Source organism: Mustelus asterias, chromosome 28 (assembly GCF_964213995.1).
Source record: "Mustelus asterias chromosome 28, sMusAst1.hap1.1, whole genome shotgun sequence".
Taxonomy (NCBI): Eukaryota; Metazoa; Chordata; class Chondrichthyes; order Carcharhiniformes; family Triakidae; genus Mustelus; species Mustelus asterias.
The window spans coordinates 15,585,213-15,613,030 of record NC_135828.1 but is presented as its reverse complement, the minus strand read 5'-3'; the positions used below and the strand labels follow the sequence as shown (position 1 = coordinate 15,613,030).

Here is a 27,818-nt window from a genome sequence, read left to right as displayed (position 1 = left end):
CTTTTCAAATGCCATACTTTTCAAAGGGCCCATGTAATTTATTTTTATACATGTATTTTAAAAATACAAGTTGCATTAACAATACCTCATATTACTCTATACATTAACTTTGGAACAACTTGACTTTATCCATAAAATATTGAGTGCTTAAAAGCAAAATTATATTTAGTATCTAAATAAAGCATATAATCAAATAAAAAAATTAAAATTCTAATAAGAGGCTAGGTACAATCACAACCCTTGAAACAAGTCAAAACGCAACTGAAATGGTAACAGGGATACAAGATATAGCCACAACTTCGCAAAATAAAAATAATTGCTTAGCTGATTATCTTAATAGCCAAGGACACTTCGAATCCAGATAAACATTACAACCAAGACATGGATTTTGATTGATGCGTGAAAACTCTTTGGTAATATCATAAGTGAGAGAAAAAGGTATTAATACAGTGCTCTTATTGAAGTATATTGGATAGGATTTTTGATAAAAGTTTTATTGGACTTAAAACATGGTAATGTGCTTGGAACCAGGACAACATCACTTACAAGTCTACTTGATAGATTCAGGTATTAACTCAGCAGCTGATCACCATATCTGTTCTTCCCATTAACTATCATAAGAAACATTGACAATCCAGATTTCTTGGAGGTGAACAAATAAAATGCAGGCACATTTGCTCTACAAATACCAAAAATAGTTCTCATAACATGATGTAGGTAATAAATCATCCTTTGTTTAGGGTCTTCAGGTCTCACTTTAAGTCACCCTATTTTAAGTCTTTTTGATTTAGCGGGCAGCTAAAATGAAGCTAGTACTGAGAACATAGCCTTCCAGGGCATATGGGTATGTTAATGTTTTTTCCATTGGAAATGTCTCATTGAAGTGACATTAGTTGTAATGGGAAGACCCGATTTGCTTAATGTCTAATTTAACGTCACACTTTTCAAAAAAAGCATGTTAAGCAAGGAGTTACTGTACCAAAAATGATAAATTTTAATGATGTCTTGTTTTAGGGTTACCAAGGCCTGATGAATTTAAGATTCATGGCACACCTGTTCACTTCATTTTATCCTTGGATCTAAATTGTTCCTGTCCAAGCTAGCAATCGAACAATTCGCAACAATGGACAGAATAGTGAACTTGACCCATGGTTGTATTGAATGACGGAACAAGCTCTAATGGATGAATGGCCAAATCCCACTCCCAATTTCTATATTTTTGTGACCCACAATTACAGGAATCTACAGTATTGAAGAGGCTCCAATTTAGCCTGGTAAATAAAGCTGAAAGTGATGATTCATAGACACACTGCACACCCTACTTAGGGGGAAAAAGTAACAAATGACTAAGATATTTGCTTTGACGACAGTTCAAGTTTGTTGCATGTTGCCATTATGATGCAGGGACAAATTTGAATCAGGATCAGCATTTAGTGCAGGTGCATAGGTTATATGGAAAACACATGCAAGTAATCTGCTAATTTGGATCCTGATAGATGGAATGTTTTTTTTAAAAAGAGCCTCTTGGTTCTTCACCAACTTAAAAAAAATTAAAGGCAGACCAGCTAGCTTGTGAATTTGTTCAAATTCAGAAGTTTGCTTCTGAATATATTTACTCTCAGGGATGGTCTCCCTGATTGCCAAATGCATGCTGAGACTTGTTCAGCAGTTACAATGCCCATTTTGTGAACTGTGAAGCCAAAACCAGTTCACAGCAAAACAAACTGTCTTTCAAACAGGTTCATTATTCTGCATACCTTGTCCTGTACATATCACACCGTATCTTACCCAACAAATTAGAAAAGTTATTAATTTTTTAAAAGTTTAGTCATTAAATTAAACATATAAAAATTAGTTATGTTGTCTGATGCAGACAAAATTCAAAATGTTAGTTAAAAATGTGCCTTAACCTGATTTAAATTTACAGAACTGTACCACAATTGTAATTTACAGGAGGTAGACTGGAAAATAGCATCAAACACAAACTATGTCACAAATAATCAAACGTAATTGATCAGTTGACAGGATCAACAATTTAAAATCTGTTAAATCAAGCATTCATGTTTTCTTCAATCCACCGAATGTAGTTTTTAACGAGTGTGTAAACACCAGGTTTATTTTGTTTCGCACACCCTTCTCCCCAGCTAGTTATTCCATAAAGATGCATTTGTCCATTGTTTTCACAGACAAGAGGTCCACCAGAATCTCCCTGTCATTAAATGAAAAAATAATTAATCGATTGAAGCTATAATTAAATCAAGAAGGCTGCTATATTGTTACTGCTTAAATACATATGAGAAAAGATTCCAAAGGTTACCAATTAATCATTATCTGGTACAGTATCTGAGAATGAAAAATATAGTGAATTGGCTTTGCAATGACAATGACTACAGTATTCTAATATGGGTAACACATTGAAATCAACATCTTCTATATAACTAACACATGCAAGGGTTAGCTTTGACTTTGAGTGGTTGTGTGAAATGGTTGATGGTGAATCAGCACTCTGTTTTACAGGTCTCCCAATTTTTATTTCAGTTGAAGCCAAAATAGTTGCCTTGTTTGTCTATATAAGCCTATATGATAGTCACTGCAAAGTATTGTATTTGAAGCCCTTTGAATCATTTGAATTGAGGTAAAGCACATCATAGCTCAGGTTTTGTGTTAATGATAATGGTGAGGTTAATAGTGCTCACCACTATCATTAACTGTAGGGAATAAACTGTATAGCAACTTCTGGAGTTCACATATGCACAGTTAAAACTGAAAGTTGCGGTCCAAGTTGGCCTGCTCCTCTGAAGACTGCCCTATATCAGGAATCTTGGTATTAAAATATATTAATTAGGAATATTGCTCACTAAACTGACCAGTTACCCACTAAACATGCCAGAAAAAGTTAAGCCTGGCACATTCAAAAGTGCATTTTAAATAACATGAAAATTACTCCAAACAACTTCTCTGGCCCAGAAAATGTTAATTTTCAGCTGTGGAGTTTCATTCCTTCACAGTTAATAACAAAAAAAAAGATTTTTTACTTTTTGTTGTCTTTTATTTCTCTCTCTCCAATTGCATCTTTCACAATGTTTGTTTTGCTTTCTGAACACAATACGGATCTAATTTATACTTCCTGGTTTAGACTGCATAGTTCAGTAAAGATTCTCCAATTTGATTATTTGAAGAACCTCTGCCCGGCTCACTGAGGCACTATAGAGGATGTTCCAAAGGATCAGATACTCAATTAGATCAAATCCTCTTTAAAACTGACAATGTTGTAGGTAGGTATCAACATTATGACTTCAAAATCCAGGCCAATATAATTACAATTTGTGATATTGCTGGAAATTCTCCCAGTCTGAAAAAGCCAAAATACATTTAAAAAACAATCCCTTTCTCAGTAAAAACTGTGATGTGGAGATGCAAGCGTTGGACTGGGGTGGGCACAGTAAGAAGTCTCACAACACCAGGTTAAAGTCCAACAGGTTTATTTGGAATCATGAGCTTTCAGAGTGCTGCTCCTCACCTGTTGAAGGGGCAGCGCCCGAAAGCTCATGATTCCAAATAAACCTATAGTTATGAGACTAAGTAAAAATTGGCAAAAGCATTATATTGTACAGTTTATCTTTAATATTTTAATTCTATCTCCTCAGATTTAATGAATTATACGGGAAAGTTTCCATCAACGGGTTTTTTTTCTAAACTTACTTTGCAAGAATCTGCCTTCCAGTCAGGGTGTGCTGCACACAACATGTTATCTGTTAGTTTGTTTCCATAATATTCAGGAGAGCCACATTTCTTTTGTGAAATCAAATTTACCCTTGCCTCCTTCAGGAACTTGGAGAAGAAAGGAGAAACTGAAATAAACAATATACGTTTTTAGTGTCATACATTTCTTGCACAATTATTTGACACAGCATTGGTGTACAATACCACTGAAGTGCTGGAAATATGTTGGTGTACATATACATTTTTTTACAAAATGCAAGCAACTTTTACAGAACAACTTGGTCATGCTAAATTTGCCTCTTGGTGTCAGGGGGATTAGCAGGATAAATACATCCTGGATGAGATTGTTGTCAGTGCAGGCTTGATAGGCCAAATGGCCTCTTCTGCACTATACAGATTCTATAATCAGTCCAATTTAAATATACTTAGCAGTAGCAGAGGGGACATTCAGGAAAGAGGGAGGTCAAGTACAAAGTTGGCAAATTCTTTTAAGGGAAAAAAATTGAGCATCCAAAGTTAAGGACAAACAAAATACAAGTAAAACAAAACAGCAAAAGGAGGCTTGTGACAAATGTCAGAAGCAAGATTCAGTTAATCAGGAAGATTATGGAAAGTAGAGAAGGAAATTGGAAAAGTTTATGAAAGACAAAGGGAGGTTACAAGATTAGCAAGCAACATTAAATTCAACCCTCATTTTATTAACATATAAAACATAAATGGTTAGCTCAGGAATACTTGGGCTCAATAAAGACCTAAAAGGGAAATGTTAATGGAGAGGCATAGGGCATGGCTAATGCATGAAACAAGTTCTCTGCATCTGTCCTTCACAAAGGAAGTGGATGATGTGAAGCTTACAGTAAAATAGAAAAGGGAAGTTATGGACAGGTAGAGGTGATATACTAAATAAGGTCCAGATGGAATCAATCCTAGATTGCTCGAAGGAAAGGTAGAAAAAGCAGAGACATTGATTACAACCTTTTAATCCTTACTGTTCCACCACAATTCAGAAAAGGAGACCGAGATAACGCTAGAAATTAAGAGCTAACATTACTGGTGGGGAAGTTCTTGGAAAGTACTTTTGGAGCCAAAGTAAATTAAATTAATTAAGGTGAGCCAGCATTGATTTGTTAAAGGTAAACCATATCTGACTAACTTAATTGAAATATTTGAGGGAACAGGGAAAATATTTTATAAAATTCACTTTGAGAACATTTACCCAAGTGTCACACAAGTTTATTAAGAAGCTTGGAACCCAATTAAGAAGCAGTGATGGTATGCATACAAAATTGGCTCAGTGGTAGGAAGCAAAGGGTGGTGATGGATACATGTTTTGAAACACAGGTGGTTTGCAGTGATGTCTCCCAAGGGTCAGGTTTGGGTTCATTACTGTTTGAAATTATAAATAAACTGTACTCATGTGCAGGGAGCAAAATTTGCAGATCAGACAAAATATTAGATTATTATGAGGATAGTTATAGGCTCCAGGATGACAAAAACAGGATAGTGGAATAGGCAAAAGCATGAAAGATAGAGTTTAATGTGGAGAAGTGATGCACTTTGGAAGATCAAATAGGGAAAGGCTGTAGACTATAAATAGTATCATTTTGGAAATTGTAGATGAACAGGTGTCTGTATTGAGGAATCATTTAAGTTGGCATGGCCAATTGAGTTTGTCAGCTGGGAATGTTACTTAGATAGACCTAATGAATTTTTGGTTGTACAACAAGTTCCCCTGGGTTTTCTGATAGGGTCATGTGATAAACTGGGTTGAAAGCAAAGAGAAAGGAGCTTTTGCAGTTCTAGCTGGGAGTCTACTGAAGACAGGTCTGCAAGCTGCTCTAAAACGCATTTTCTCTCTGAAAGCTTCAAGACTGTTAACACAATTTATAATAAGCATACTTATGGTTGCTAACTGTATTTAAAGTGACACTAGAGGACCAGAACCACAAGTTATATTAGGATGCCAGACTAGACCCCAACAATTTTTATATTTTGGCATAAATATGAGGAAAAGATATTTCCTTCCGAGAATGATTCCACCAACAAATTAGGAATCTATTTTAGTAAAACAAACTTATTTAATAACAGTTTAAATATAACTATAACAAATGAAGCAGCTCAACAGTTGAGCAATATTTAAAATTGAAAGGAAGTAATTTTACTTTCGATCTTAGATTGTTTCAGTTCCAAATAAGTACCATTCCTCTAAAGACTTGGCAACCATAAGTATACTCATTATAAATTGTGTTAACAGTCTTGAAGCTTGAAGAGAGAAAATGCATTTTACAGCAGCTTGCAGACTGGTCTTCAGTAGACTCCCAGCTGGAACTGCAAAAGCTCCTTTCTCTACTGCAGACCCAGTTTAACACATGACCCTATCAGAAAACCCAGGGAAACTTCTTATACAACCAAAAGTTCATTAGCTCTACCTAAGTAACAAATTTGGAGCTGAAAATGAGTTATTAACTTGCATTTTCACCCTTGAGCTAAATATTTTCCAGATACACTGGCTGCCAGCAGAAACATCTGAAATTTTAAACATTCCCCTTCAACAAGAAAAAAACAGTATATATATTTATATTAATTGCACTTGTACCACAGGTTTAAATAAAATGACTAGAATATGAAAGCAAATAAATTATACAGTAACTTTATAGATCACTGATTAGGCTTCAGTTGGAGTGTTGTGAACTAGTGTGGACACCAGGAAAGATGTAAAGGCCTTGGAAAGACCTGGTTTAAACAGATGTTGCCAAGGGTGAAAGATTGAAATTATGAGAGGTTAGAAAAAGTAAGACTGTTTTTTTGGGATAGCAAGGTTAAGAGGTGACCCAATAGTGGTTTTAAATATGGAGTATGTTCAGAAAATAATTCCTCTCGCAAGTGAATCAATACTGGATGGAATAGATTCAAAATAGTTGGCAAAATATCGAGAGGGGAGATGAGACTTTTTTTTCCCCCCCTACTTGGTGGAAGATAATTCAATAAATAATTCTAAAAAGGGTTAGACAGGTACTTGAGGATGAGAAAAAAAGGCTACGGACAAAAAGCAGGGATTTGGGAATAACTAAATTGCACTTTTGAAGATCCAGCAGAGGTGCAAGCGAAATGGATTCCTCCTATGATAGATATTTAGAGGATTCTACAATTCTACTTATATTTTGAGATTTACAATGGAAACAAAATTTCAATTGATATGTTATAAATCATTTGCATCGAGCAGCAACATCAGTGATGTACATGCATTATTTCAATCAATTAACACCAATCGGCTGGTATTTTAAAACAATAGATAAAAACATTACAAGGTTTTTAAAGCAAGGAAGTATTGTACTTGGAAGATAAAAATATTGTTGTCAGGCATATAAACCAGAAGTTACTTACACTCAGCTTCCTTCCCATATCCAGAAACCTCACACTGGGTGTTATCAGGAAACGTCAGGTGTTTAGAAGGCAAACAAATGGGTTGCACAAATTTAGACTCTTTTGCACACATTCCGGATTGAGATTTTAACTTCAGCAGAGCTAAAAAGAAGAAAACCATTATTCAAAACTTAAGTTTAAATTAAATAAAATTATAATTTACGTTAAGAATCCAGTATGAGATTTCAGATCCGAATCTTGTTCACAAGTTTTCCACCCACTGTGATTGACAGGGCTCTCAGCCACGTCTAACCCATCACCTGGGCCACTGTTCTCACCCCCTCCCTCCCAGAACCAGGATGAGATCCCCCTCGTCCTCACTTTTCACCCCACACGTCTCCGTATTCAAAGGATCATTCTCCGCCATTTCCAACATGCCACTACTCACAATTAATACAATAATAAATGCCATCTTACCTATGTCATTGTCAAATGTATCCTCAATGAACTGTGGATGATTAATTATTTTTTCCACTACAAATGCTTGATCATTTTTTGTCGGTTCATTTGTTGAAGGTCTTCCCAGTAGTACACGATACTCTTCAGGAGGAACTCTAAACAGAAAAAAGGATTTTCTTAGAACATTTTATAACTTGGCACAAAATTTACCGGCAATTCAGGTTTCCATCAGGTTACAAGTACTGCAGATGCTGGAACCTGAACGTGAGCTATAATGTGTCGAATCGGATGATGAGATGCTGCTCCTCCAACTTGCACTGTCTGATGATAAACTGTTCGCTAGTATCCATTACAAATCCACTGACTCCCACAACTACCTTGACTATAGCTCTTCACACCCCACATCCTGCAAGGACTCCATTCCATCGCCTCTGCTGCATCTGTTCTGATGATGCCACTTTCCAAAATAGCGCTGCTGATATGTCTTCTTCCTCAATCATGGTTTTCCACCCACTGTGGTTGACAGGGCTTTCAACCACGTCCAACAAATCCCCTGGGCCACTGCCCTCACCCCCTGCCAGAACCAGGATAGGGTCCCCCTAGTCCTTACTTTTCACCCCACAAGTCTTCACATTCAAAGAATCATTCTCCACCAACTCCAGTATGATGCCACTATTCAACACATCTTCCCCTCAGCCCCCATCAGCCTTCCGCAGGAACTGTTCTCTCCGGGACACCCTGGTCCACTCCATCACACCCAACACCTCATCCCCTGCCCATGACACCTTCTCCTTTATCTCCTCCCTGCTCACCGTCCTAGGTCCTAAACACCCCTTTCAGGTGAAGCAGCACTTCACATGGACCCCTTCAGTCTTGTCTATTGCATTTGCTGCTCCCAACGCAGTCTACTCTACATTGAAGAGACCAAACGCAGACTGGATGACTGCTTTGTTGAACACCTTTGGTCCATCCGCAAGCAGGACCCAGGCCTTCCTGTCACTTGCCACTTCAACACACCACCCTGCACTCCTGTCCACATGTCTGTCCTTGGCCTTTTGCAATGTTCTAGCGAACCCCAACACAAACTGGAGGAATATTCAGATTGGGCACTATACAGCCTTCCAGACTGAACATTGAGTTCAACAACTTCAGAGCATGAACTCTCCCCTCCACCTTCACCCCATTTCCATTTTATTTCATCGCATTCATCCATTTTATCATGCTTCTTTCTCACTTTCATTCTTCCAATTCTCCATTCCAGCTTTCCTTCTTGCCCCCTCCCCACCTTTTCAGGGCAATTGCCGTAATTGCCAGGCAGTCCCTATACCATCTGTACCTTTGTTCTGCCATATCTCATTTACATTCCCTTCATCCCATTCCACCCCTCCCCATCCTCAGTATAAATCTCCGCTGATTCTCTTTGCTCTGACAAAGGGTCATCTAGACTTGAAACGTTGGCTCTATTCTCTCCCCACACATGCTGTCAGATCCGCTGAGATTTTCCAGCATTTTCTGTTTTTGTTTCAGATTCCAGTATCCACAGTATTTTATGTTATTCCACTGTCTGGGCTTCACTGGAGAATTGCAACAGGCAAAGGAAGGACATGTGGGCAATAGAGCAAGATGCTGAGTTAAAATGGCAAGCTTGCAAGTCATGCTTGCAGACCAAATGAAGGTGTTCTGCAGAGCAGTCACTCAGTGGCAGGTCGGAGGATATACTGAATACACAGCAAGAGATGGGATTAGAATGAAAGGGGTCAAAGGAACAGGAAGGTATGGAGGGTCTTGGGTGGGATTGCTGTCAGCAAGTTTGGGAGCTTGTGTTCCACCTAAAAGAAGAGAAAAAACTTCGTGTGAGAGACAGAGAGTGTGTGTGTGAGAGACAGAGAGTGTGTGTGTGAGAGACAGAGAGTGTGTGTGTGAGAGACAGAGAGTTTGTGCGAGAGATGAGAAAAATAAAATGGAACTGGGAATGAGAACAACTTTGAGAGGGTGAGTTGGTGCTTCTGGAGAGAAAGGTCAAGTGTATACATATGGCGGCGAGTGGCACTGAGTGTGAATCTCAGAACGTGGTGAGAACAGCAGTCTTCAATTTGCTTTATTGGATTTGCTGCTCCCACTCAGTCTCCTCTACACTGAGGAATCTAAACACAGACTGGATAACCACTTTGCGGAGCACCTTTGCTCAGTCCACAAGCATGAGCCCAACCTTGCCAATTTAACTCAGCACCTCGCTCTTATGATCACATGTCTGTCCACCATGAATAAACAATTTATAAAAGTATGTTTAAAACAAATACACAGACAATTAAGTGGACCTTCTTATAACATTGTACACTGTGAGCCAATATCAAATGTAATCATTGGGTTAAGTTCACAGAATAGGGAGAGCAGATCTGATGTATATTAAGTTTCAGTTGAGCTTCTGAATCGGCATCATGGAGATAGTGGAAGAAAATCTGACATTCCAATGACTTCAAATTCATTGCTGATGTGACGATCCAATCCATTTTAGCTCAATAGGATAATTGTCAGAAGAAGCAGGTGGTTCTGCCCATGAAGAACAAAGAACAATACAGCACAGGAACAGGTCCTTCGGCCCTCCAAGCCCACGCCGCTCCCTGGTCGAAACTAGAACATTTTGTATCCCTCCATTCCCACTCTGTTCATGTGGCTATCTAGGTAAGTCTTAAATGTTCCCAGTGTGTCCGCCTCCACCACCTTGCCCGGCAGCGCATTCCAGGCCCCCACCACCCTCTGTGCAAAATACGTCCTTCTGATATCCGTGTTAAACCTCCCCCCCCCCCCCCCCCTCACCTTGAACCTATGACCCCTCGTGAACGTCACCACCGACTTGGGAAAAAGCTTCCCACCGTTCACCCTATCTATGCCTTTCATAATTTTATACACCTCTATTAGGTCACCCCTCATCCTCCGTCTTTCCAGTGAGAACAACCCCAGTTTACCCAATCTCTCCTCTCGTGGGGGTGTTGTCAGCTTTCAAAACTGACTTAGCTTTATATTGAAAATTGCACTAAAACTACTCCCAGGAATGAAGTGGTGTGAGAAATATGAAATAACCGTCGACTTCAGGGAGAAAGTTTCTGCCCTGGGCTATAAGACAGAATGTAAAAGTATCATTCTGTTTAAGTCAAAGTTAAAGGAGAATAAAGTGAACTTGATCATAACAGTGTAGATTAAGATAATTTAACAACTCAAACCAAATTTTACCTCATCTCATTGTCATGGCATATTTTTGGAGAGAGAAAGAAATATATCCACAATGAACACTGATGTTCATGTTACAAGGGAAAGTTGCATAGTACAACATAGGTTCTTTTATGAAAGTTGATATGGAGAAGTGTAGGTCAACTTCCAGAAAGTTACTTTACAGAGACCAACCACAGAAGTAACTGATTTTGCTGAACCTGATAAAATATTTCATTACCTCAACAAAAATAATTCCCAGAGAGCATGAGTCAGTGATGTGGAGATAGAATTGTAGCCCCGATTCTCTAGACAGTGTGGGATCACAGACTTGTACATAAGAAAATATGCTTAGCTGTGGGCAGAAATGATTGTGAATGTAACCTACCTAGTGTTAATACAATGTGCAGCTGTCAGAACCCAACAAGGGTGGATCAGACTTCCTCCACATATAAAATATTGCTCCATGGATCGTCTCTCAGTCATGTAGAGTGCTGCTTGCCAGGGGTGAAATTCAATGGTGGCTCGATTTCCTCCAGCAATCTTGTTAATTTTATATTCCCTCTGACCACATTTTGGCGCTAGGGAGAGAAATTAATGGGTTAACCCAATCATATTATTTACAACAAACACCTAAACTACCAATAAGTGTAGTATTAATACCTACAAAAAAAATAGTTGTTCAAATGATTAAAAACAAAATGTGGTGATTTCAATTATGTATAATTGGTCACAAGTTCTGCCAAATTATTATAGGAAAACAGGTTTTATAGTCTGAACATTTCATTATAAATGCAGTTGTGCCGTGGAGGCTCTTGGCCAAGTCAGAAATTGAAATTTCTGTTGAGCCAGTTCATGCCGAATATCTGAGGGACGTTCCAGTTTCAATGCCTGGGTTTGTGTCAAGTTAACTCATTTCAGTCAAGTGGTAGCAAGTGTACTACAACTAGTCAGTGTCCCTGAGTTCAGAGGTGGAAATTTGGCTGTGTTCCCATTTCTCATAGCTTTCCAGAGGCCTCTAGTGGAACCACACGTGCATGACTGTTGGGCAAGAGCATCATGGAATTTTGTGGTGGAGCAACCTATCAACTCAATTTTTGGGCTTATATTTGAAGGATGGCCCTTTGAGTGTAGTAGTGGAAGAGCTCCAATGTCTTGGAACCAATTCTTTCAGAAAGGAGGAGGCAAGACAATATGACAGATCGAATTGCACATGCATGAATCCAACAAAGTTCTCATATTGTAGCCATGATGTGGCTACAATGATGTAGCATACTCACCTGATGAAGCAGCAGCGCTCCGAAAGCTTATGCTACCAAATAAACCTGACGGACTTTAACCTGCTGCTCATATTGTAGATTTGTTAAAACCGTTGGATGCAAGTTTATACATTTACAGTGGACATTATCTTGGGATTTGAGAGATGCAAATACAAGCAAGGATGTTGAAGAGGAAAGGAAAATTGAAAATTGGGTGATACAGAAGGATCAAAATTATTGTTTATTTTTTGAAGAGGAACTGTTGATGGAATTTTTGAAAATTAGGTAAGTGTACTTGAGGAAAGGGAGCCAATTATAATATCAGCTAGCATGGGGATTGAGAAAGGGAATTTGGTTGGTCAGCAGTTTAGTGTAATGGGGTCAAAATTGCAGGAAGTGGATTTCATGGACAATTGATTGTGGAAAGAGAATGAAAGAGGTAGGAGGGAAACCCATGAATTCAAGGCAAAGTGGTCAAGGGCAAGAGTTATTTGGAAGCACCAGCAAAAGCAGTTGAATAGTTGTCTCAATTTTAGAGTCTGTAAGTTCAAGTGTCAGGACTGTCGTAAATAGGATTTGAACTCATTCTCTTGATGAGTCCAGGAGCATAACCACAGGGGAGCAGAGTTTAAGGAATCAATGATCGAGAAGAGAGCTTATATATGTTTTTATCATGATCCTCAGTAACTGGGGGGCTTTGAACACAGCTGAGCAAGGCCCAATTGTTCTTAATATGGCCTAGCCAGAAGCAAGGGCAGATAGTGAAATTTGTTTTTTAAAATTTGATTTGTCACATGTATTAGTATACAGTGAAAAGTATTGTTTCTTGTGTGCCATATAGACAAAGCATACTGTTCATAGAGGAAAGGAGAGAGAGTGCAGAATGTAGTGTGACAGTCATTCCTAGGGTGAAAAAATCAACTCAATTTTGTATAGGTGTGTTCAAAAGTCTAATGGCAGCAGGAAAGAGCGGTTCTTGAGTCGGCTGATACATGACCTCAAATGTTTGTATCTTTTTCTTGACGGAAGAAGGTGGAAGAGAGTGGGTGGGGTCCTTGATTATGCTGGCTGCTTTTCCAGCTGGAAGTGTAGATTGAGCCAATGGATGGGAGACTGGTTTGTATGATGGACTGTGCAGCAGATCTACTCAAGTCGACAGCCCTTCAGGTTGAGAGAGTGAAGGTGGGGGCTTACGTGGAGGAATGGCCAAGGTAAGAGAAATTGTGTTTTAATGGGGCTAAGGGTTTCAAAGCTGATGAGGTATGTAGATAAACAGACTGATTTCTAGTTGAGTATTGTAATTAATTGAGGACCAAAGGTTAGATAGGGGGTTTGAAAGTGTAGTTATGTGACTTAGTGGAGAATTTATCCCAGGGGCAGTGCAGTGGGAAGTGTGGGTGGAATGGTTTAGCAGGTAGGACAATAAAGGCAAGGATTTTAAATGAGAGGCAAGAGGAAATAGATCAAGTGAGGTGGCTGAAGGAGAGAGCTAGATGAGTAGTGTGAATGAATAATATGTGATTGCCAACTAAGGGGATAGTGTCCACATAAGCATGACAAGGAGTACATGGCAACCTTCTCCATCCATTCAAATCAAATGTAGAACAGATCTCAGTATTTTAATGCTTCTCATATTTGAGTAACCAGGCACAACTTAATGTTTAATTGTAAAAAAAAAATCACAAACTACTTCTCTGGTAAATGTTTTCAAATTATTATTTTAAGTCATTTTTCCAATAGCAATTAATGATAAAGTTTTCACTTACCAACAACTGTTTGGCATTTTGGGATATCACAATATTCCCGCACTGAATCTTGAACATAACACCAAGGCTTGTTGTCACCATCTGGATTCCTGTACAATAGAAATATTTAAAAAGCTAGAACAGATTAATAAACTTCTGGTCAACATATAGACACAAATAGTGAACTCTATTTATCAGACATAAAAAAAGCAGAATGTGCAGAATATATAAAGTCAGTAGTTGACAGAAAGACGGCACCCTTCAGAGAATAGTTACTGCAAATCTATCATTTTGTTTTCACATTGACTGAACTGCTGACCATTTCCAGATCTTGCTGGTATTATTTCAGTTTTATTTCTATCTGAGAAGATATGATTAAATGGGATAGTCCAAAAAAAATTGTTAGGAATGCTATTAATTAAAAAAACTCTTGGATCTACACAAACTGTTGCAAATGTTGTATTTACTTATCTGGGAATGCTGACTCCCACAGGCATTCCTGTATTTAAGAGTTTTCACAACTTAATTTGTTTTTTCCCTACCCAATCTCCCCTACTCACCCAAGTAAATCGCAGATATAAATACAAGCAGCAGTGCTTAGTGTTGCCCAGTACTGTGTAACAACCAGCTCCTTCAGGTATTTTAGAGATCTAGTTTTTAAATTAAACCATGGGCGCATTGCCCCACTTACTGTCATCCATTATCTTCCAAACTTGGAAGTTGAATTTTCATACTGATGTACAGAGATTTAATTGTTCATACTGATTTTAGGTTTGGTTTTTAAAAATCCACCAGAAAACCATTGTGGTTCATCTGGCTAGCTTTATTTCAGAGTAATCTCTTCCTTTATTTGACCTACATAGAAGTTTGTGATTAAGCCATTTCAGAAAAAAAAATTCAAAGTATTATGAAAAGAAAAACTCTCTACCTGCAGTAGTTGTGACTTCCAAGACCCACATCTAATGCATCATATATCATTGCATTGTATTTTAAACTAAGAACAGTAGATGAGTCCCATCTCAAGCATTCTGTGCCAGACACCGTGTAGTCCCTTGTCCCTCTGTAATAATTTATTTTGTCATTTATGCAATTGGATTTACTATCTGGAAAAAAAAAGCAAATGCATCAATGACATAACAGAAAACTCAGGTCAGGAAGCATCTGTGGCGAGTTAATGTTCCAGGTCGATGACCCTTCATCAGAACTGTGGCAAGATGGAAATATAGTAGGTTTTGAGCAAGTGAATTGGGACAGGGGGAGGAAGAACAAAAGGGAAAGTCTGCAATAGGGTGGAGGGCAGGAAAGGTTAAATGACAAGGAGTTTCATAGTACAAAAACCAAAAGGGAATGGTTATGAGAAAATTAAATTGTTGAACTCGATGTGGAGCCCAGAAGGCTGTGGAGTGCCAGCAAAAGTTTGCATTAAGCTTCATTGGAAAACTGTAGCAGGACAAGGACATAAAGGTCAGATTGGGAGCAAAATGGAGGATTGAAATAATGGCAGCATGGTGGTTAGTACTGTTGCCTCAGTGCCAGGGACCCGGGTTCAATTCCGGCCTTGGGTGACTATGTGTAGAGTTTGCACATTCTCTCCGTATCTGCGTGGGTTAGGTGAATTGGCCATGATAAATTGCCCTTTTGTGTCCAGGGGAATTAGCAGGGTAAATACGTGGAGTTCCAAAGACAGGGCCTGGGTGGGACAACTGTTGGTGCAGATTCGATGGGCCGAATGGCCTTGGCAACAGGAAGCCTGGGATCGCGCCTGCAGACTGATTGTTTTGTAGAACATCTCCAGTCATCCAGTCTCGTTTGGTCTACCCAATATAGGAAGAGACCACATCATGAGCAGTGAACACTGTATACCAAATCAAAAGATACACATCACTGTATCTCTTGGAAGGAGTTTTAGGACCTGAGATGGTAAGAAGAGAGGAGGCACCAATAGATATCAAGATATCTATTGGTGCCTCCTCTCTTCTTACCATCTCAGGTCCTAAAACTCCTTCCAAGAGATACCTAGGTCTTTTCTCCTGGAGAAGTGAAGGATGAGAGGTGACCTGATAGAGGTGTCTAAGATGTTGAGAGGTATTGATAGAGTGGATTCTCAGAGGCTTTTACCCAGGGCTGAAATGGTTGCCACAAGAGGTCACAGGTTTAGGGTGCTGGGGAGTAGGTACAGAGGAGATGTTAGGGGTAAGTTTTTCACTCAGAGGGTGGTGGGTGCGTGGAATCAGCTGCCGGTAGTGGTGGTGGAGGTGGATTCGATAGGGTCTTTGAAGAGACTTTTGGATAAGTTCATGGAAGTTCGTAAGATAGAGGGTTATAGGTAAGCCTAGTAGGTAGGGACATGTTCAGCGCAACTTGTGGGCCAAAGGGTCTGTTTGTGCTGTAGCTTTTCTATGTTCTATATGAATGTATGAATTTGGCAGCCAATTTCTGAATCTGGACCCATGAAAGGACTATCCCATACTGTGCTTTTACTAATTGGGCAGAGCTTTATTTAGAATGGTCTGAATGAATGCAAGAAAAACTGCTATAAAAAACTGTCAGTAGTCATACATGTATCTCATGCAAGAAAAATGATAAATGCAGCACTGCAATCCTTTTCCCAGTAAGAAATTTGCAACTATCCAGGAAATGGTTAAATTCAATTTCAAAAGGGAATTGCATATACATTTGAAAATCTCTTCTTCCAGCTACCGACAGACACAATGTGCAGTCGGATTACGTGATACTTTCAACCCCACATGTTGCTTTTTCTCCTTTTTAGTTAATTAATTCCATTCTCCCACTTCCTCCAATCCACAACCCTAAATCACTCTGTAACCAACACCACAAAGAGGTGATCTGTCCTGAGGCCCCCACCGATGCTGCTTTGAACTACTTGAGAAGTGTGCAAGATTGAACTGGTGATAAGCTCACATTCGGGGCTCTCTCATCCTACGAAGGAGGGCTCATCCTGTGTGTAGCACATTCCCAAAGTGAGATCCGTAATGAGTTATTGTGAGATGGACTGTGATTCCATACTGACATCTCCACTCTGCAACACCATGGCATTCAAATTTTCCTTCAAGTTACTTACATTTCTGTAAAATACTTCTTCACTTAAAATGATTGAAACAATACCAAAATGACTTGATTTTGCATGCAATTTCAGTGTACACTAATTTTCTAAAGCAGTGCTGCATTGTCTAAGGTACCCTATTTTTCAGATACAATATTAAATCAAAGCCCTGTCTGCCTGTACAGGTAGACATAAAGATCCAATGGCACCATGCAAACAGGAGCATGGAAATGCTTTGGTGTTATGGCCAAAATTCCTCCCTCAATCAACATCACTGAACAAAGTTTCATGTCATGGCTGAGGCTAACTGCAAATAATGGATCAGATTGCTGAATGGTAACATACCTATCTCACAGTGTTTACCAAGATATCCTTCAGGGCAGCGACAAATATAATCCTTTGAATACAGAGGTTGTGCACAGCTTCCTCCATTTAGACACTTGTTTTTTGTGCAGTCTGTAAATGCAAAAAGTGACAGTTAAAAACAAAGTTATCATGGGTTAGTATCTGAAAGAATAGCTCTAGCATTCTCAGGTTGAGAGTTTTGCTGCTGTGGTACTGTATTTAAGTTCTAAATAAACTTGTACTCATCCTAAACTCTGCTGCCCAAGTGTTAAACTCCCACCAAATCTTGTTCACCTGTCCCCTATGTTCTACGATGGTCTGACAATGCCTTGATTTTAAAATCCCCAAATTTGTTTTAAGTTGCTCCATGGTAATCTCTTAAGGACATCTCTGTAACCTTACAAATCTGCCCCTGGTGACTACCTGATTAGAATCACTTCATCAGCAGGCTTTGACTTGAAGCACTGCAATCTGCCCCTTAAATCTTTCTACCTCCTTTAAAATATGCCTTAAAACAGAGCCCTTCAGCTTAGCCTTTGTACATCAGTGGCAAAAATGTGTTTTTTAAAAATTGATTATGCTCTTGGGATGGGTTACAATATTAATAAGTGCTATATGGCAGCAACATCATATATTTATTTAGTGCCTTTAACATCGCGAAGGATCCCAATGCCTCACAGAGGCATTATATATAAAAATGTCACCAAGCCACATATGGAGCTATTAGGTCATTGACCAAGAGGTTAGTCAAAGAGATAGATTTTAAGGACTGTCTTAAAGGAGGAAAGCAAGGTAGAGGGACATGTCAGGAAGATATACCAGAGCTTAGGGACTAGGCAAGTAAAAGTGTGAACACCAATGGTGGATTGTTTAAAATTGGGGATGCTTAAGAAACCAAAATTAGAGGAACACAGATCTTAGAGTGCTGTACAACTAGAGGAGATTTTCGAGATGGGGTGGGACAAGGCCATAGAGGTTTTTAAAAACAAGGATGAGAATTTTAAAGTGAAGATGTTGCTTGAACAAGACCCAGTGAACTTCAGTAAGTGGGGATGATAGGAGATCACCTCAAGTTCACAGATAATTAAATGTGGGAGACCAGTCAGAATAGTCAAGTCTATAGCTAACAAAGGCTTAAATGAGGGTTCCAGCAGCAAATGAACTGAGACCGGGCAAAAGACAGGCAATGTTATGGAGGTCGAAATAGGCAGCTCATAGTGATGGTGTGAAATGAGGTCAGAAACTCTTCCCTGGGTCAAGTGTGGCAGCAAGGTTGCAAAGAGACTGGCTTAATCTTAGACTGTTGTTGCTTTATGAGCTAATAACAAAAACCAATGGACTTAGCGAGAATGATATTACCTTTTGTGAATATATTATAACACACTGCTCTCCTTCTGCATCTACATTTCTGTATCTTGTTCCTGTGAATTCGCAACCAGATGTCACCTCTTCTGTGGATTTCAAATGGAGATTCTATGCATATACCTGACAGGGATTCATTGAAACAGTGTTTTTAATATGTATTAAAGTATTTCAGTAGGTTAGCCATGATAAAACCACAGTTGAATTGAATATTGTGACCAAGTTACGTGGGACAAACTGAATTAACTTAAAAATCTGAAGGTTAGATTTATATCCTTAATCTGTATGTCAGTTTTGTTGGTTCACAGATGGAGAAATATGCACAAAAAACAGAATATTTAAATATAACAAAATATTAAGTGCTGATGATGATGAAAGGTGGAAAAAAACCTGACCTGACTTGCCATTTAGGTGCATCCTAAAATGGTAATAACATTAGAAGACGATTTAAGGACATCCTAAAATACTTTACAAAATTTTGGCATTTTGAATGCAAAAATCACTGCTAACATAGGAAGATACAATGGCAAATTTATGCACAGCTAGGTCCCAGAAACTGGAATGAAAAAAAAACGATCAGGTTATCTGCTTTACATCTTAATTGAGCTAATTATAAAGAAAGATGCTAATAAATGGTGTTACTCTGGCCTCCGATCCTTTTACCCAGCCACTGTTTCAAACAATTAGTAACTTATTCAACTCGGAGCTGAAGTACTGGCCCATATACATTTCATCTCAAAAGCCACCAACTTCCTTTTCCATGATATTGTACTCGTCCACAGTGCAAGTCTGTACATCATCCAGGTAGGGAGGTGGGGCACTAGATGATAATTAGAAGTGAAAGCCCTGGCTAACGTGGCTGAAGTGTCCAAGAGGACGTTGCAACTAGTTCTGTCCTTCACTTCAGGAGTGATTATTGGCATACATCCTGAGGCAGAGGTTCATGGTTTGGAGGAAGAGGCTGTTGCAGTCAAAACTGGTTGAGTCGCAGAAGAAACCAGACTTGGCTTAAGTTGAGGGGCAGTGAGAGGCACCTCAATCCACTGGGGTGGCAAACAGGCCAATAACACCAAGAAGCAAGGACCTGGAATGCCAGTAATGGCTGTGAGGATGCCAAAAGAATGGGTTTCTGAAGCTATAGTGGAGCAGCAACCGGTTGCCAGAGGGCAAAAGACTCTTCTGTTTTAAATTCCCGTTCACAAAATGTTTAGTTCAAAGATTGATGAGGTTACATTAAGCAGCCCCAGGATCATCTCAGCTGAGACCAGATATTGTTAAATTGAACATGGTTGCATGATGAAACCTGTTTCAATGTGCCCTATCCTTAACGTTGGAAGGGTGCCAGATGTTTTAAATTGCAGCTTACCTGTTTTGCTTGAAATATGTTTATTTCTTCCATGCAACAGTTTACTCAGAGCCTGAAAGAGAGAAAATATGACTCAGGAGAAATCTCTGAAACAGAAGTATTGTAGCCTTTGCTTTGAATATATCAAGATCAACCACAATGCTTTAAGCCAATTTAGTGAAATGATATGAAAGAAAGAACATGACATTGTTAACTTTATTTCTGATTCTGTGAAAATAGAAAAAACCTCTTGAATTGCAATTTAAGAGAAACTCCCTTCAATTCCCCGATGACTCAGTCAGTTAATCCCATGAGAAGTGGAGCCATTTTAATCAGTAAATCCCTGGTTTAATTCCAAACCTATGCTGAGTTAACAGCCTTTTACTGGAACATCAATAAGGACACTTATAATTGGATTCAGTGCCTTTGTTTTCAGGAGAGCAAAAGCAGGTGTAAGTCAACCAATCAGGCATCTAGTGAGGACAGATCTCACCACTGAATAACCTGCCAATAGTACCCATTCAAGTTTTGAGGTGAATAATGACCACTGGGCAACATATCAGGGTCTTACTAGAATCATACGCAACAAGGAATAAAGCCCTTTGAGAAAGGGGAATGCAAGAGCAGGGAGACATGTAGAAAGTGCCCAAATGTTTCATAGAAGTGGAGGCAATGTATTAGAATTAACTTGCTGTGACAGACCTAAGATCTATTATTTGAGCTTGGAACATCCATGGCACCCCAGGGCATTGTTCAACATTAGCATGTCAGCCTGGCTCACTAATGAGACCTGACACGATAGATCTGTTATAGGGGCATTGATTGTTCCTGCCCAGTTTCAGATAGTCGTACAAACAATGCCCAAACCACAAGATGGACAAACAGTTGAAAGCTTCCCAGGAGCTGTGTGTTAATAAGTTACCCTGGTTACATTCCAATTGTGGCCTTTTTCAGTTGGGTGTCCCTAAAATCTGTCTGTCTCCATGTAAAGTGGATTCTGTTAAATAAAGTACATCTCTTTGGTGAGAAATGGAATTCTCTATCAGGCAATCTTCATCTATATGGTTTGGAATCTCTGAGAAATAGGGGTTGGTATCTGCCCGTGTTACACCAGCAGTTGTTTTAAAAAACCTGTTTAAGAAAAAAGCTATAACAGGGATGCTACATATTAAAACATTAATGCTCTGGGATGCAAGGCCTAGGAGCAAAACTGCTCTGCACAGATGGGTACTGGTGCCTTCACACAGGAAAGCAGAAACCAGAGAGGACATTCTATCTCCAAGGGAAAAAAAAGCAGCATCTGTGGTGCCCTGACATTGGGCTTATTCCTTCTGGACTGGAGATGTGCAGTCTGAGGATGACAATCAGAACGAGAATAAGGAAACATTAATGGAGAAAAATGTAGCGGGCTGCAGTAAGAAGAAAAAGCCTCTTGGACAGACACAGACCTGAGCCTGAAGGAAGCTGTTCGCAATTAAAATTGCATATTTCATGAATAGTGACGAAAGAGCTGATACATAGGACCATAGTCAATTCAATGATAAACATATCCAACCCCTACAGAACAACAATCAATGAAGCCAACAGAACATTGAATGATGTAACCAAGGAGAATACAAGTAAACTTTACAATGATCTAATCAGACCACATGCTGAATGTTGCATCCAGTTCTGGTCATCAAGGAACAAGATAAACAGTCAGCCAAACATTGGAGACAGTGCAGAGAAGAGCTACAAGGGAGCTGGCAGGGCTAGTGGATTATGAGAAAAGACTCAAACTTACAGCCCAGAAAACAATATCTATATAGGATTGTTATGGATATACAAAAATTAAACCCAGTTTCTTCAGTGTTCTGGCAGATGGACAGGAACTGCTTTGAGAAAGTTCTGGGCCTTTAAACTGCAGGAGCAGAATGAGGGATCATTAGTTCAAATTCGAGAAAGGTCGTTTAATGACAGATATCTGGAAATTATTCTTCGCGCAAAGAGTTATCAACATGTTGAATAAACCTCCTGATAGAGTTGTGGAAGCAAAGAAAGTTATTTAAGAAACAGCTGGAGGCCATGAAGGTAATGGGTGGAGCTGAGGGGTCTGGTTTTATGATCTTTCTGACGACATGAATGCTGTTTGGCTTTTATATCTGTTGTTAACTTGTGAAAATCTGATTTCTTTTAATGGTTGGGCGAATTGCTCCTTTAGAGAGTCAGCACAGGCCAAATGGCCTCCTTCTGTGCTGTAACCATTCTGTCATTGAGTTTTCAGCAGACAAAGCATTTGTCCACTGTCTCATCTACATGAATCAGAGGGTTTTAACAAGATACAGAAGATTAAATAAGGAACTCGATTTGAAATTTGCCTTATTTGTTTCTCTCAGGGGAAGTACAAGCGTAGGTGAGGCTGACATTGATGTCACCATCTTGTGTTTAGTCATAGCTGAAATTCAAGATTCTTTAAAGCCAATATCACCATGTAAGGAATAGAACTCCAATGCTTTGTTGTAACATGTTTGATGCAATTGACTATTAATGGATATTTCTTAACATTAATCACAGGATGTCAATAATGTTTATTTATGGTGAAGGGAACACATGATGCAGATTATGCTGGGAAATACAATTTCAAAAAAAGTAAATTCCATGGAAGGAACACGATTACTTGGAATTTTTCTTCTTATCAGATCTTCCTGTTTAAACTATTTTGCCGATACTCTCTTACCGTCTCAGTGCAAATGCTGAATGACGACAGTAAAATCAAAAGCAGGATCTTCATTTTTTTGTGGGAACTTATTTTCTAAGTATTTCTGCAAAGAAAATAAACAAATGGACTTACAAGCAACTGCATGTTAAACATTCCTTGCATTATATGTGGCTGGCTAATTATACTTTTAAACATATCCTGCTGAACAGATAATAAAACCATCATCATCTGTGTAATAGATAAGAAATATTCCCCCAGGGTTCTTTTTATATTTCTGGCCAGTTGGTGCAAGGAGGAAAGTTAAGAACAATCTGTATCAATTCAACAGTATTTTAATAGGTTCATTAATTAATAAAAATGTAGCATTTTGATTTCTCCCCAAATGCAAGACACAGATGTAGTGACTGTCCACTAATAGTAAAATTATTCAACCTAAACTTGAAGCATTATCAATCAACTGCTTTGTCTCCAAGTGTTTTGTATTCAATAAATGTGAATAAAATACTGTTTGGTGTGCTGATAAGTATTGTATGAAGTGTTATTGAGACATTCTCTTCTTTGGCAATGGAATAGAATTTAATCATTTCAAATGTTAAAAGGGGAAAAAAAAAATGGTGTGTGTTTATATTGTGACTTTTAAAACTTCAGGGCACCCGAAAGCACTTTGCAACTCATTAAGTGCTTTTGAAGTGTAGTCGCTGTTGTAATGTACAGCAAGATTCAACAAACAGCAATGATTTCACTGCTGATTTGACCACATCATCTGTTTTTAGCTATTGGTGGGAAGCAAATGTTGGCAGGACACTGGGAGAACTATTACACAAGCCAAGGCATCACAGTAAAAATGTGAAAATTAACATGGAAAGTTGTTAACTTCAAAAAGCGGTAACCCCAGTGATGACATAATTCTCGATTTAACTCTCAAAATACTCCATTCAGTGTAGATTATTGAAGAATTCTATAAGGTAAACTTGATGATTTAATGATCCTTTATAATAAAAACACAATCTATAAAAGTAACAATAGAGAGACGAAAAAGGTCTTGTTGATAAATTTCAGTCATTTGTCAAGAATGTATGATCCAAGTTTTCGCACTATCCTCAATTCTTTACATCAAATAGATATCTCAGAATACATGTTTGATCTTTAGTGAAAGGAAACAGCATTCAGTCCCCCCTTTGTAGTTTGTTCTCAGCAATCTTTTGAATTACAGTAGTGTCCTTTCTTGGTTTAAACTATTGTGGAATACAAATATGACAGCATTTTCTCAGCCACAAATCTTATGACTTTTACAGTAGTTCTCTTTATAGAAGTTCAGAATTTTTCATATGTAACAATGTGAGAAAAGAACCACTTCTCCATACGGAGAAGAATTGAAGAACTAGATAGCCAGTTACCCTGCGTCACTCTCATACCATTGCCACTTTGGACAAAACCAAGCAACAAGTAATTTTCTTAATTCTCTGATTGGTTATTACACTGTTAAGTACCTCTAAAATGGGGGCAGGCAAAGGAGAAGTTTACTCAAAAATTAAACCTTTTGTTCTTTACAGCTTTCAAGATCAGTCAAACATGTTCAAATGGTGATTATGAAAATAGTATACACAGATGATTGGAATTTTTCTTCATACTGGAAATAGACTTAATATACGTAAAATTATGTATTTTGTAAGAGTTAGCTTAGTTTTATGTTTTCACCAACAACAAAGTGCAGCAAAACAAAATCATTGGGACTGATTTCCACAAGGAAATAATTCAAGAATATATTTTTAAAATCAGATTTAAATGATATTGTGAATACAATGCATGTAGTTCCAACATTTTTTGATCATCAGTAACTAAGAGCTATAAGCAATTTGGTGAAATTCCTGATCACATTTGTCTGATCAGAATAGAAGAAGAAAAATTAACTGTCATGTGATTTTATAAACTATGAATTCCCAGTATGAGTTCTTCTGGATCATCAATTCACATTACTTGGTGCTGACTGAGGGATGTTTACATTTTAAGTCCTCTTTCTTTTAAAGAGAGAACTTGCATTTATATTGCAAACTCAGAATTTTACTTATTTATTCATGGGATGTGGACACATTTATTGCTATCCCCAGTTGCATTTGAGATGAGGCTGAGTAGCTTGCTGGATCATTTCAGAGTTAATCACTTTGCTGTGGGTCTGAAGTCACATATATGCCAGACTAGGTAAGGACAGTAGATTTCCTTCCTGGAAGGGCTTTAGTAAATCAGCTGGTTTAAAAGATAATCTATCAGTTTCGAAGACACAATAGAGTGATTGCATCATAAAAAGAGGCCAATTGGCCCATTGAGTCTATGCCCACTCTCTATAGAGTAATCCAGTCAGTCCCATTCTTGCGCTCTATTCTTTGCAAGTTTATTTTCCTCAAACGTCCATCCAATTTCCTTTTGAAATCTTCGATCATCCCAAATTCCACCACCTTCATAGACAGCAAGTTCCAGGTCTTTCTTACTTGTTGCGTAAAAATGTTCTTCCTCACGCCTATTTTGCATCTCTGGCCAAAACCTTAAATCTGTGTCCCCAAGACCTTGCACCATCAACTAATAGAACAGCTTTCCTTTGTCTACCTTATCTAAACCTGTCATAATCTTGTACACTTCTGTCCTTTTTTCCAAGGAGAACGACCTTGGCTTTTCCAACCTAAGATAATAGCTAAAATCCCTCATCTCTCAAACCTTTCCGGTATATCAACTCAGCAATCTCTTAAGGACTCTCACATCCTTCCTAAAGTATGGTGATCAGAATTGGACTCAATAATCTAGCCGGGGTGTCTAACCTTTTCTCTTAAGGGGCTATAATTCAATGTTTTATCCATTCAAGGAGCCGATGAGAAAATTTTGGAAAGAAAAAAAGTTAGCACAATGTTAAATGTGAATTTTTAAAATCAACGTCAAAGGAAGAAATAATAATAAAAATAACCATTAAAAAGTGACAAATGCAGAGCTAACCAATTTATGCATTTCCACCTGAGAAGCAGAGCTATAGAGACAGACCAAGTCACTAAGGGAAGGAGTGGGGACCAGGGCTGAGTTAAGGAGTTGGGTTTAACACTGACCTTGCATGTGGCTCCCTGTGCTCCTTTAGGGGACCGGTGCCTGCACAGGAGGACAAGAGAGAGACAGAAAGAACACAACCAAAGGCGAGGAGAGAATTCACCATGGCCACTCACCTTTATACTGCTCATTGCTTCTCCTTTCTCTCCTGCATTCGCTGTTGATAGGCTCACTGGTGAGCTCATCAGCAACAAAGGTGGGAGAGAGGCAGCCTGTGATTGGAAGAACAGCTTCTTGCAGATCTGTCACTTCCACTTCCCTATATTTTGAAGAAACAGTCCAGGAGCCAGATGGAGAGGCATGACAGGCTGGATTGTGGCCCTGCGCCCATATGTTAGACAACCCTGCTCTAGACTAACCAGAGCTCTACAAGGATTCAGCACCTATATTTATGAAGCCCAAGAGCTTTTTTAATTACTCAATATGTCCTCTGCTTTCCAAGATTTGTGCACTTGAACCCCCTGGTCCCTCTCTTGTCATTTGATATGAGTTTTCTACTGCAGTTTTTATTTATTGAATGTATATTCCCCAGTTAACATGCGGTTAAGTGTGGTTTCCTCCCAAACTCCAAAGATGTGCGGGTTAGGTTGATTGGCCATGCTCAATTGCCCCTAATGTCAGGGGGATTAGCAGGGTAAATGGGGTTACAGGGTTAGGGTCTGGTTAGGATTGGTGCAGGCTCGATGGACCAAATAGCCTCTTTCTGCATTGTAGGGATTCTATTATTCTAACATGTTGGGAATTGAATTAATGTTTGCAGATCATTAGTACGGACCTCTGGATCATTACTCTAACTGCTGTGTTACGATATTCTAGATGACTCAAAGCACTTCACAAAAAACTTTCAAAATTTGGACAAATTTAGCAACCAATTGAAAAGTAAGGCCCTGCAAGCAACAAACTCAATTGTATATTTTGACTGTGAAGAATATTGGCCAGGTCAGCAGAAAAACTCCGTTCTTTGAATAGGAGCATGGGCTTTATTTTACATTAAACAAGCAGAAAATACATTGTTTGACACACCACATCTGTCAATGCAGCATTCCCTCAGTACTGCAATGAAGAGTTAGCCTAGCTGATAGAGGAATTCACCAAGGTTTCTGACTGGAGCGACAGTGGTAGTACTCAGTTAATACTTTCCAATTTAAAATTGGTTTCTAGTCTGCAATTTATTCCCCAAGGTTATTATTCTTTGATGTTGTTCACCCCTGACTCGTTGTGAGACGAGCTCTCTGATAAGAAGTGGTTATTAAGTTCGAGAAGATCACAGGCAGTTGGTCATTGTTCCATTACAATAAAACATCAAAATTGTTACATCCCACAGAATGCACTAGACACATCTTAGAGACAGTTACGCTATCGCAATTTAATTATTGAACTCGTCCTTGCGACTCCCTTACAATAGTCTACTCTTAGTTCAAAGTCACTGAATAGAAGTTAAATAAAGTTCTGAGCTTTAACTTTTATTTCCCTGTGTGGTTTATTTCAAATTATTGCACCAAGTCTGAATTATCAATGAACCAACGGATGATCTGTTTTACCAATTTTACCCGTTTTACCAATTGCAACTTTGACTCCAACCCTGAACCTGCCTTGTCCCTCGCACAAACATCAGGCCAGTCCAACCCCAGTTCTGTGATCCCAGCAGCTGTCTAAGGCTACTCACTAAGTGAGCATCACATGTAACCATTTATTTTTGGGTGTACGGACGGTCATGTTTTCTTGGCGTCGGAATAATCCAACTGCGCTGAAAAATACACATTTAGTACAAATAACGAGCCACCGTTTATACATTGCTTACCACGATGTATTTTCGGATTCACAGCGAAACGGTGAAAGCCGATGAGAAGAGGAGCTCGTTCCTGTTTGCTCCGATCTGTCCTCTGAGGCGAACTCTGCTGTGATTTGCCGCTCTTCCCGACTTTATAAAGACCCAGCCACGGAAGTGAATGACAGCTCATCAGCAGTTTGGTGGGAAATCCCAGCCCCCAGGAAATCGGAGGGCTGGTATCGGCCTGACTTTTCATTACCCCAGGCACATCACATCCCGAAACTAGCTGATCCTGAAAATACACAAAAAAAACTTATGAGAAATCAAGCTTTGGTTGCGCTCACACCCTCATTCCGCCGGTATTTATCGATGCTGTTAAACACCAACCAA

At 38.9% G+C, this 27,818-nt stretch overlaps 1 protein-coding gene across 1 annotated transcript; it reads right to left on the bottom strand.

The window, feature by feature from the left end:
• Window positions 1-27,545, bottom strand: LOC144480162 (salivary plasminogen activator beta-like). Its single transcript, XM_078199311.1, has 12 exons — window positions 27,459-27,545; window positions 22,589-22,673; window positions 19,894-19,945; window positions 18,525-18,650; window positions 17,166-17,276; window positions 14,685-14,859; window positions 13,778-13,866; window positions 11,141-11,333; window positions 7,564-7,700; window positions 7,108-7,248; window positions 3,703-3,851; window positions 1-2,209 (listed from the first exon to the last, which is right to left on the bottom strand). The coding sequence occupies exons 2-12, from the start codon at window positions 22,640-22,642 to the stop codon at window positions 2,051-2,053; spliced, it is 1,386 nt and encodes a 461-aa protein (XP_078055437.1). The 5' UTR covers window positions 22,643-22,673; window positions 27,459-27,545; the 3' UTR covers window positions 1-2,050.
• Window positions 27,546-27,818: the final 273 nt, after the last annotated feature.